The sequence below is a fragment of the Heteronotia binoei genome, chromosome 7 (genome assembly GCF_032191835.1).
Source record: "Heteronotia binoei isolate CCM8104 ecotype False Entrance Well chromosome 7, APGP_CSIRO_Hbin_v1, whole genome shotgun sequence".
Lineage (NCBI taxonomy): Eukaryota > Metazoa > Chordata > Lepidosauria > Squamata > Gekkonidae > Heteronotia > Heteronotia binoei.
The window spans coordinates 105,703,513-105,716,008 of NC_083229.1; the positions used below are offsets into that span (position 1 = coordinate 105,703,513).

A 12,496-nucleotide genomic window follows, 5' to 3' on the forward strand; every position below is an offset into this window, starting at 1 on the left:
ATGGCTCATATCTAATTTGTCCTTGCCTCACTATTCTAGTTTATATGTGCTTCATGACGTTTTGGTAGAGAATATAGCCCTGCCCCTCCTTGCTGCTCTGTAACACTATATTGTCTCTACCCTCCCACTTACTCTGTTGCTTGGGTCCAATACAACTGGATTGGGCTGGCTGTTTACTTTACAAAGAATTTCCCCAGTAGGACACTGTCTAGCAGTCTTCTTGTTGGCCAGGAGAGCTGAGCTGCTCTGCCAGCACCTCAAGGGCCATCTGTCTTGGAGTTTTCAGCGTCAATAATGGTCAGTGTCAACTTGACAATCACCTCCTCCTTCACTGCCATCAGCTTGCAAGATGAGCCAAGGGATGAGCAGATATCCATCACTGATGCTGCTAGTTGGATGTAAGCTAAGCATCCCCTGTGGGGCTGGCTTGCTTCTTGGCCACTGTAACTTCTCATTCTGCCCTGAATTAACCAAATCCTCACTACCTCCTTGCACAAATGATTTTATTCTTTTTTATTTTGGGAGCTCCTTAAAGGAAAATGAACTTCATTGATCATCCTGGCACCAGAAGGAAGGCAAAAGTTTGACCAGCCCAGTCATCTTTGTTTTACAGTTTTTATGTTTGGGGAGTTTTGTATTTTGTTTTTGAAAATGCTTGCTGTTACAGTATTTGAGAACAGCTGCTCCAAATGCATTGCCAGCACTGGCTGAGAAATTGGTTTTTATCTCTTTTATGCCGCCACCAACTTTTTTTTTAAATTAGTAGCCGTAGGAATAAATGCTTCATTGCATTTGATGTTGCAGCTGTGAATTATGTTGTTTCTCTTACCTTACGTTGAAGACAGAGGGACAGAGGGGGGGAGGTGCAGACTAGTAGATCATATAGCATATGTAGCAGTGGTTACCTGTGCTTGTTCTGACCAGAGCCGGATTAACAGTTAGGCCAAGTAGGCTTTAGGGGCCCCAGGCTGACTCCCCACCCCCGTTTTCCCCCTGCTTGCAGCCCTCCCAGCCTGCATGTGCAGGCAGCAACTGAGATGCTGTTTGCCTAACTTGCCTGGTGTGGCTGCTGGTGGTGTTGTTGCCAAGTTTGCCTCTCTCTGCCTCTCCTTCACAGCTTAGTAAAAGGGGCTTTTAAGAGGGACCTGAAGGCTGCAGCAGGGGCTGTGGGCAGTGGGGCAGGTGCTCACACTCTGAGATAATTTGCAAGGGGGGCCCCCAAGATTTCAACTGCCTAGGGGCTTCCACAGGGTTTAATCCGGCACTGGTTCTGACAAACCAGCTACCCAAAACCAAGAATAATGGTTTGCTTTCTAGGCTCTAAGGTGTTGTGGATAATCCCTGGTTCATTCTGTTTTGTTGGACTATTTGCAAGTTTACTTTCTGATGTCATGAAAGAGTTAACCTGTTTGCTTATGTATTCTAATTGTCGTTAGTTAGCTTAGAAGAAGACGACTGCAGATTTATACCCCACCTTTCTCTCTGAATCAGAGACTCAGAGCAGTTTATAATCTCCTTTACTTCCCCCTCCCCCACAACATACATCCTGTGAAGTGGGTGGGACTGAGAGAGCTCTCACAGTAGCTGCCCTTTCAAGGACAACTACTCGCTCCCCAAGCTATTTGGGTTTATCCCTGACTCCTGGTTTTTAGCTCCCTATTTCCTCTTTTTAACTGATCCTCACCAAAGAAGAGCTTTCATGCTGGCCAGATTTAATGCACTACCATTGGCCATCCTCTCCGGAAGATACCACAGAATCCCCCGCAATCTTAGACGATGCCCTTGTAGCCAAGGAGTCATCGAAACGGTCTCTCATGTTCTTTTGGACTGCACTTTCTATAGCAGTCCACGAGCAAGATACTTAGATGCTCTGCTCTTTGACCATCAAGGCCACTCTGTTAATGCTAAAGTTCGCTTTTTACTCCACGGGAAACACAACTTTGTCACCACTCACATGGCTTGCTTTTTACAGGTTGCGATCCAAATCAGAGAGGCTTTTACTCATGCATAGCCCACAGCTATTTTATGTCATTTAACTTTTGCTGGTTTTTCTAAGATTTTACTATATTTTATAGTGTTACTGTCGGTTTTAAAGTATACTGTACTCTTATATCAATGCCAATAAAGGTCTACTACTACTACTACTACTAAGGACAACTACTGCGATAGCTATGGCTAACCCAAGGCCATTCCAGCAGCTGTAAGTAGAGAAGTGGGGAATCAAATCCGGTTCTCCCAGATAAGAGTCTGCACACTTAACCACTACACCAAACTGGTCTATGAGATGGCCAGTAGAAGTTCTTGTGCTGGAAGGGGAAGTCCTATTCGTGATGAAGAGGCCTTAGCCTCGTCACTGGTCAATTCATAGTTGGGTGATGTTACCTGATATTTTGTATATACGCATTTAGGAGGTTCTTCATGCTTTCTTTGTTCTAAGATCAGATGCTAGAATCCATTTTGAATGGTCACTAGAAAGATGTAGCTAGATAGACTGTTTTTTTTAGTCTCTGATGTAACCCTCATTTTCTTAGTAAAACTTTTAGCCAATTTACATGTGTGCGCTGTGTCATTCCCTTTTGCTCTGCTAAAATATCCAACATGTTCACAAGAAAGCATGCTGGAGTTGCATACATGGAGAGTTGTGTTAGCTTAGAAGTCTGAGTGCAGTTAATCATCATAATGATAAATTTTTATTTATACCTCGCCCTCCCCGCCAGGGCAGGCTCAGGGCGGCTTACAAGACATGGTACAAGCCATGATATAACAATAAAATCAGAATAATAACAATTAAAATACAATTCATGAATTAAATTAATTTAAGTTAAATATGTAATCTAAAAACCAGCATAACTTAATGGTGCTATAATTTCAGTACATATATAAAGATGGCTTGATATTATTGCCAAGATTCCACCTTAAAAGGCAAGTTGGAAGAGGGCAGTTTTACAGGCCCTACGGAACTGATTAAGATCCCGTAGGGCCTGCACCTCCTCTGGCAGCTGATTCCACCATTGGGGAGCCATTATCGAAAAGGCCTGCTCCCTTGTTGTTTTTAATTTGGCCTCCTTTGAACCAGGGATTTTCAGAAGGTTTTGTGAACTAGATCTCAGTGCCCTCTGGGGAACATATTAGGATGGTGAGAATGAAAAATCTGAAGAGATAGCCATGTTAGTTTACTGTAGCAAAGCAAAACAGAAGTCAGGAGTGAAAAGCAAACTAGGGTTAGACTCCTGGAAGATGTCCAAAACTGAAATTTCAACTTCTCATGTTTCATATTCAATATTGGAAAAATCCATAGGAAGTGAAACAAACATTTTTAGTGGTGTGTGAACTTTTTTTCAATTTCTCTTCTCCACCCCCCCCCCCCTCCACTCCTGGGCTTCCTGAAAGCAGTTTTGAGGTTTCATCACCTCTGCAGCTTGGCTACTGTGCAGAGCTTTTAATGCATGTCCTTTGGAATGTTCCAGGGTGTGTCAAATGTCAGTTTTTTTCAGACTAGGCAGCTCCACCCTAGTATCTAGTAAGCACAATTGAAATAGACTATGCCTTTATCAACTTAATTGGAGCAGAATGCAAACATGCTAACATGTAGATTTCTTAACAGTGTTTGCTTAAAGGTGTTGCCTTTGTACGCACTCATGAAAAGAGGCATTTGTATCTCAGTCCTTTACTGTGAAGCAACCAGTACTATTCCCAAACCATATTATTCTTTTTTTTTGTCTGTAGGATTTGCACCTCTTATCTAGATACCTGGAGTCTGTTCTAATTTTCAGGCATCATGTTAAATAGCCATTTGGCTGACTTGTTATTTAGATTGTGATGTTTTTCTTTCTCCCCAATCCATCATTCCAGACAGGTCTCAGATTCAGTGGGAGCTCCCAGGAGCACAGCTCCTGAACCTTTCTGACAGTTCCACATCCTCCTTCCCACCCTGTCCATTAAATAGTAGGTGCAGCTGCATAACAATCCCTGGATGAGCTCCACCACCTTTTTTTCTACAAAACAACCACTGCTTCCAGAGCAGTACTTCTTGCCTCATTTTATTGGCTTTAGTGGTTTTTCTAGCTTTAAAATATTTTATTTAGAATTTTTAATAAGTTGATAACGTTTAATCACAGGAACCTGAGAGGCAGCTGTACTTTTTAAAGCAGTAGTGCATTTGCACCAGGAAGAAATCTGGTTAGAAACTTCTGATAGATTGATGTCAAAGCATAAACATTGCTAGTGGACCTGCAGATCAGATTATAAGAGAAGGGTCTAGTCTTGTCTACTCTTTTAAAAAATAGGATCCCCATGATCTGCCAGCACATTTTAAAGCAAGAAGAATAACTTAATCCATATTTGGATTCAGGTGAGTAGCCAGAACAAACTTGGATCATCCATGTTTGTGATTCTGGCAGTGCTCTTTTGTTTAAGAATAAGCAGGGGTGGAATTCTAGCAGGAGCTCCTTTGCATATTAGGCCACACACCCCTGGTGAAGCCAATCCTCCAGGAGCTTACAAAAAAAGAGCCTTGTAAGCTTTTCGAGGATTGGCTACATCAGGGGTGTGTGGCCTAATATGCAAAGGAGCTCCTGCTAGAATGCCACCCCTGAGAAGTTCCCAAGGTTCCTGGCATCTCCAGTTTAAAAAGAACCAGACTGTAAGTGATGAGAAAGATTTCTGCCTAAGACCCTGGAGAGCCACTGCCAAGCTGACTAGAGATCAGGTCCTGGAGGACCTACTACAGTTCCACATGGCCTGTAAGATGGAACTCTTCCTCCAGGCTTTCAGATGAGGCTGCGGATCTCTGATATGATCTGCCCCTCCTGCTGTATATTGCCCAGACCTGTTTTTTTGTTCTTATCGTCGTTTAGCTGTCTTTGGCTGTGATCACACACACTAAATAATGCACTTTCAATCCAGTTTCAATGCACTTTCCAACTGCATTTTGCCAATTCACACAGTAAAAATCCAGTTGGAAAGTGCATTGGAACTGGATTGAAAGTGCATTATTTAGTGTGTGTGATCACAGCATTTGTGTGTCAAATGCCTATGACTGAAGCTGATTATCAGAATGTGTTGCGAAGGTCCAAGAATTACCGCCCACTTGTCTTAATTCTTTGTTGTTGTTTTTAATTATTATAGACAGTTGATAATTTTATGGTTTTATTGTACATATATTTATGCCATAGCCCACCCTGAGCCTGCCTTGGTGGGATGGGCAGGATAGAAATCCCATAAATAACTTAAATAAAGGAAATAGATGATACTGACCTTGATGGATCAAGGGTCAGCTTCAGTATAAAGAAGCTTCATGTGTGGGTTCCCCAGAAATTGCATGCTGTGGTCTCCTTTTTGCCCATTCCTGCATAACTATGATACAGCTAGGATGGTGACTTGATGGCATGCCAAGCTGTACTAAGCTCATGTCCCCGCTGTGCTGACTCTTTGTTCTAAATGGTGTTTTGAATTTGCTCAGTACTTGCTTTCCCCAGTACTAGGAATGTATGAGGAGTGTGAGGAGCATCTGAGCTTCAGATCCTGACCACAGTCATAGACAGGAAATAATGTCTAAAATAGGGCCTTACTGCAGCAGTCTTCAGTGTGTAGGTGGGGAACTCTCAGGGGTGTCACTGAGCCCTAACTGTTGCGTCTTGAGGCCCTACCACACTTCCATTTTTGCAAAGACCTGCTGCTATTAAGTATGTGTAGGAAGCAAGAGCAGATCATCCAAGGCCTCGCTTTGCAGGCATGCTGAAGGGAGTGGGAGGACAGGCAGGCAAGGACTTTCAGGATGAAAAGGATTTTCTGTTTCTTAGCACAGGATGATTCAGAGTTCCCTTCCCCACAAAAGCTCTCCTTTGCCTCCTGTCTCTTCCTCAGTCTGGCCTCCTCACTTTATCATTCAGTCACCAGTTTTCCTCATATGCTTTCCACATAGAGCTCCTTTCCTAGTGAGGTCATAAGTCTGACTCCTCCTCCTGTGATGTAACACTCTCACATCACTTCCTCCCCCCTTCATGCAGCTTGGTGGATCCCAGGTTACTGGATGGGATTTAAAGGTGAGTTTCATGGCCTAAAAGTCTGAAAGCCAGTGCATTATCACCTTTAACTTTGTGATAGATCATAAATCAGATTTACCAAAATGGTACTGCTGAACCAAAGAATTAGCCATTCTTAGTTGCACTATACAAAATCAGTTGAGAAGTATAGAAACAAGCTGTTACATCTTATCATTTTCAGAGAAAAAATTATGTAGCTTCTTCCTGAAGTTGCTGCTTTCTGCCCTTTGGCCTCCCATTTTAATTATTCATTAGACTTAACAGTTTTGCTACATATTTCTTCCTGTTTATTTTGGTTGCTGCGTATCACACCCTTGAAAACATTGACCTAACTGTTGGAACAAAAAAACTGAGGTGGAGCTTTGTACTCGAAGTAGCTTTGCTCCCAACTTCTTATAACTTTTGTTTCTAGAGAGGTGGATGGTCCCCTGCTCCGAATGTGGTAGACTGCCCTTTTCTGTGTTACTTGTGACAAATCTTTGTAATATCAGTTTTTGTGTCAGATTTGATGCACTGCAAGTCAATATTAGAAGTAGCTTTGCTCCCAACTTCTTATCCATGAAATGTTAATATAGAACCATATAGCACTGGTGTAATCTCTCTTGAGTATGTGTTTTTTCTAGCATTTGCATTGACTCTCAGTGTACTGTGATCTCTGTTATTTATAAATACCCCAAATAATAATCCTAAAATTACCATTGTTTCAATGGCAGTGGGCACAATGCTTGTATTAAAAACCTGACTGGCTAATTACTAATGAGTTAAGAATTCTTTCCATTCTTAGTCATTATATTAAATTTTCATGCATGCCTGAAAGCTTTTTCTCAGCATATGGAATGCTTATGAACTTTTCAGGTCATCACATCAGCTCAATCAAATGGAAGAATAGTCTTAGTCAACACTTTGAACCACACCACCACGAAAACCTCTTACTCAATTTCAAATGTGTGTGGAAACTATGTGTAGAACTCAGTTCATAGGACTGAGGGAAAGTGTTTGAGTCTCCTCAGACCTACCCCAAGCTAAGGGAGGGGAGAAGGCACTTCAGCCCCTGAGCAGCAGAGGCAAAACACAGGGTCTGGCATTTTTGAAAGCACTCCCTCTCCATGAGATAGTGATGGAACTTTGTTCCTTCTGACAGAAAAATTTAGGCACATCTGTGTCATATGCATTTCCATTTCAATATGAGTTGTTGAGAGGCAGAAAATTGCATCTGGATCAAAGCCACCATTCATTCAATCCACCAGTAAAAGCGGGAAACGATTTAGGGAAACCATAATTGCTATTTGTTTGGTTTAGTTAACATGCACCACAATGTTTAATTCCCTAGATTTACTTTTTAATTTAAATATTTTCCCTCCTTATATTTTTGTTGACTAAGGATTCTCCCTCTTTACGTCTTCGTTGACTAAGGACTTTGTAATCAATTCTGCAGCTTCACCACAGGGTCTGTTAGTGATTATTCCTCTGGCTGCTTCATAGTGGTAATCCACAAAGAACATCTGTTTCAATTTTGGAGTCCAAATCTCAGAAGGATTGTGCGGCCTTTAGAATAGGAGCACACCAGAACAATACTGCATCCAGAACAGAGGCATATTTAGAACCCATGCATAAAATAAAGTGAATTCAGTACCAATTCAAATCCCTTCAAATGAATATACAGTATGTCACAGAAGTGAATACATCCCCTCACATTTTGTAAATATTTAAGTATATCTTTTCATGTAACAACACTGAAGAAATGACACTTGGCTACAATGCAAAGTAGTGAGTCTACAGCTTGTATAACAGTGTAAATGTGCTGTCCCCTCAAAATTACGCAACACACAGCCATTAATGTCTAAACTGCTGGCAACAAAATGAGTACACCCCTAAGTGATAAGTCCAAATGGGAAGTTCCACATGGCACCTCATGGCAATGAACTCTCTGAGGATCTGAAAAAACTAATTGTTGCTCTACATAAAGATGGCCTAGGCTATGAGAAGATTGCCAAGACCCTGAAACTGAGCCGCAGCACGGTGGCCAAGACCATACAGCGGTTTAACAGGACAGGTTCCACTCAGAACAGGCCTCGCCATAGTCGACCAAAGAAGTTGAGTGCCCCTGCTCAGCGTCATATCCAATGGTTGGCTTTGGGAAATAGACGTATGAGTGCTGCCAGCGTTGCTACAGAGGTTGAAGGGGTGGGGGTCAGCCTGTCAGTGCTCCGACCATACACCACATGCTGCATCAAATTGGTTTGCAGGGCTGTCACCCCAGAAGGAAACCTCTTCTAAAGATGATGCACAAGAAAGCCCGCAAACGGTTTGCTGCAGACAAGCAGACTAAGGGCATGGATTTCTGGAACCATGTCCTGTGGTCCGATGAGACCAAGATAAACTTATTTGGTTCAGATGGTGTCAGGCGTGTGTGGCGGCAACCAGGTGAGGAGTACAAAGACAAGTGTGTCTTGCCTACAGTCAAAGCGTGGTGGGAATGTCATGGTCTGGGGCTGCATGAATGCTGCCGGCACTGGGAAGCTACAGTTCATTGAGGGAACCATGAATGCCAACATGTACTGTGATATACTGAAGCAGAGCATGATCCCCTCCCTTTGGAGACTGGGCCACAGGGCAGTATTCCAACATGATAACGACCCCAAACACACCTCCTAAATGATCACTGCCTTGCTAAAGAAGCTGAGGGTAAAGGTGATGGACTGGCCAAGCATGTCTCCAGACCTAAACCCTATTGAGCATCTGTGGGGCATCCTGAAACAAAAGGTGGAGGTGCGCAAGGTCTCTAACATTCACCAGCTACGTGACATCGTCATGGAGGAGTGGAAGAGGACTCCAGTGGCAACCTGTGAAACTCTGGTGAACTCTATGCCCAGAGGGTTAAAGCCGTGCTGGAAAATAATGGTGGCCACACAAAATATTGACACTTTGGGCCCCATTTGGACATTATTACTTAGGGATGTACTCACTTTTGTTGCCAGCAGTTTAGACATTAATGGCTGTGTGCTGTGTAATTTTGAGGGGATAGCACATTTACACTGTTATACAAGCTGTAGACTCGCAACTTTACATTGTAGCCAAGTGTCATTTCTTCAGTGTTGTCACATGAAAATATATACTTAAATATTTACAAAATGTGAGGGGGTGTACTCACTTCTGTGACATACTGTATACTTAAACCCCTTTTTTCTCATTTTAAATTTGGGAGTTATTTTAAAATATGTGTGTAACGAGCAGGAAATGGTTAATGCTTTAACCTGGTCTGAGAACCTTAAGCGGTAGGGGATTCAAATGGAATTCTACAGTTGAGCATGGCAGTTAAGAATGACAGTTGAGACTAGAGTGGAGTGAGATCAGTGAAGGAGAATTAAGCAGAGTGACAGAATTAGGGAAGTGGGATGAGTAGCCCTTTCCTGAGGAAAATAGCTCCTTGTAAAGGAGGGAGTGATCCCTGTCAAGAAGTTAAGAAGGAAAATTGGAATTTGTATGAATGTTCTTACCTTCACAAACTTAAGTATTTTTGCAATTAAGAAGTTTATGCTTGCTTACTTAAGCAGTGGCTGCCAAGACATCTCTCACAATAGCTTTAAAGACCTGTTTGTATAACAAAACAGTTACTTGATTGTGACAAACTATTGTTTATATGTATGCAAAGTTACCTTATTCCTGTTGCCTTCACCTTCTAAGTTCTAAACCTGATACCTGTCTAATGATTTCCTCTCAAAAGTGAAATAAAGTAGTTCATAAGTTTTGTATTACCATCATCTTCTCTTGTACCATTATCAGACAAAGACAAAAGAAGGATTTTAGTTGGTCCCTCTGCTGGATCTGCATGTATCTATATACATTTAAACGACTATGTGGGACAGAGAATCAAAGAAGAAAAAAGGGCTGCTCAGCCAAGAAATAGATAAAGGGAAGCGAGGAATAGAATCACATCTGGGACCTGCAGGATATGAAGCAACAGCTGTATCCTCTGGCACTCCTGCCTTCCACCTCCCTTTGCTCCACTTCAAGTGGATGGCTCCTTTTGGATTTCTTATTGCCATTTTTTAGTAGTACTGATTTTATGGTTTTAAATTGTATTATATTTATATTGTATTATACACCACTGTGAGCCCCGCTTGGTGGGGGAGGAGCGTGGTCTAAAATTGAATATTTAAATAAAATATAATGTGTACTGCTAAATAATTTGCAAATGTTGTGGTCTTACTACCAGTGCTCTATTCTTCATATCTTTCTGAAATGATATGTTATATCTTGTTGGTGCCTAGGAGTTAAGTGGGCCTTGATCTCATACTATCATCTGTTGTAGCTTCAGGGCTACTTAATGCATGACAAGCATCAGGGTCTGAAGTCTGAAATCCATTTTGTTCAATGATATTAGCTACGGCATTTTCAGGGTCAAGAAATGTACCAGGTTAACAGAGAATGGGAAATTCCTAGAAATCAGGGGGACCCTGGGGATGACAGGGTTTGGGAAAAGGAGTATAATACCTCAGAGTCTAATACCTTCTGTGGAGTATAATACCTCAGAGTCTACCCTCTAGAGCAACCATTTTCTCCAGGAGAACTGATCCTTGTAGTCTGGAGATCAGATGTAATTCCAGGAGATCTTCAGGCCCCACCTGGAGTATGGCAACTCTAGGTGTACACCTTAAAAGGGTATGAAGAAGTCCTTTTTTGCAAGTTAAATTGACTGGAATTCGTCACTGGTAGCTTTCTGTACAGTTGAAATGTTTGTCAAGAACACCTTGAAACTTCTTTGGATGGTTGCATGGGAGAAAGTCTCCATGGCATTTCCAAGGTCATATAGCTGTGTTCTCTTGACTTGCTAGTAATGGAGACTGCTGACAAACAGAGGTCAGATTTCAATCTTCTTTTCATTTTCCCTCAGGTCAATTTTGTTGCCTGTCAGCTCTTTGCACTCTTGGCAGCATTTTGGTTTCGCCTATACTTAAGCCCTCATCGTGCCAGTTCTGGTGTCCGCCATGCGTTTGCTACAGTTTTTGGGATATGTTTTGCTGTTTTCTGCTTTGGTTGGTAAGTATTTGCATTCTGCCTAATCATGCATTCTGTTAAAGCTACTTAAGAATTTCATTATACGTTTTTAAGGTTATTTGTGTTTCATCTCAAAATCACTTGCACCATACATGCTTGCTTTGGCTCCTTCCACATGGCAAGACTTCTCCATGTTGTTTTAATCACTTTTGTGAATGCATGGGCATGTGTATTGGCATCAGAGCTTCTACACAATTTCTTCCATCTTTTCCCCATCTTTTCCTTTCCATGCATGTTCGACAGCAACTTTACATTGGCTCTCAGGGATATAGTTGTTGTGACTCGCTGCCCCCTTTTTGGTCTTTTTTCCCCCCTTCACACATCTGCTATAGCACTATAATAGTTCTGTTAACTATTTCCATATCAAATGTTATATCCCAATATGTTATTACAGCATTATGACAGTGATCAGTTGTGTGATTTTTTTTTTGTAAGGTCTAAAACACTCTGATGGCATGGCAGGATTTTTTTTGGGGGGGGGGAGGGAAGATGGTGCCCATACAATGCTAAGAGCAGGAAATTGCACTAATGTGGGCAGGACCTCTTCTAGGCAGGAAACTGCACACCATTTTTTTAACCAATGATAATGTGCTTAGGCTGTCTTCTTCACAAATGACCAGAGTAAATCAAGTCTGAGAGAACATATTGAGATCAAGGAAAACCTGGAAACTGAATGAATGTAGCACTACATTGTGTGGAAGCACAGTGTCAGCACAGTGTTGTGGTTAAAAGCAGCAGACTCTAATCTGGAGAGCCAGGCTTGATTTACCCATTCCTCCACTTGAAGCCAACTGGGTGACCTTGGGCCAGTCACCATTCTCTTAGCACTCCCAGCCTCATTTACCTCACAAAGTGTTTATTGTGGGGGGAGGGAAAGGCAAGGCAAGGCAGTTGTAAGCCACTTTGAGACTCCTTAAGTTAGAGAAAAGTGGGGTATAAAAACCTACTCTCCTTGAGAAAAAAACCTCCACAAGGAAGCAGTCTTTTAAAAGCAACTTGTGAAACAGCAAATCTTTAGAACATTTTGAAGGGCAGTATTTGATCAATAAAAAGTTGATTTAGCAAAGTATGACTGTAGCATTTCATTTCTGTTTTAGAAGATAATTGATTGACTTCATTTTTTCAAGTTACATCACTGTAGCTACAGGGCTGCTGGTAAAGAGTTTTCATGTTTCTGGCCCTCCCTTGCTATGAAAATTGGGTTACTTGACAAAAAGTTCTGTTGCTCTCGTTCTTCTGCGTTGATATTTGAATGTGATTATTGTTTTGCTTCCCATATTCAAGGTACTCCATCCATATTTTTGTGTTAGTGATGTTGAGCTACGGTATCATGAATATGGCCAGTATTCCCAACATTCATAGGTAAGGTTGTGTGGCTGCAGCAGTTTGCCTCT

At 41.9% G+C, this 12,496-nt stretch overlaps 1 protein-coding gene across 1 annotated transcript in view; it reads left to right on the plus strand.

The window, feature by feature from the left end:
* Positions 1-12,496, plus strand: part of MBOAT1 (membrane bound O-acyltransferase domain containing 1) — a 39,946-nt gene that overhangs the window by 8,884 nt on the left and 18,566 nt on the right. Inside the window, exons 2-3 of the mRNA XM_060244148.1 lie at positions 10,939-11,084; positions 12,387-12,464. Coding sequence (XP_060100131.1) covers positions 10,939-11,084; positions 12,387-12,464 — 224 coding nt within the window. The remainder of the gene's footprint in view (positions 1-10,938; positions 11,085-12,386; positions 12,465-12,496) is intronic.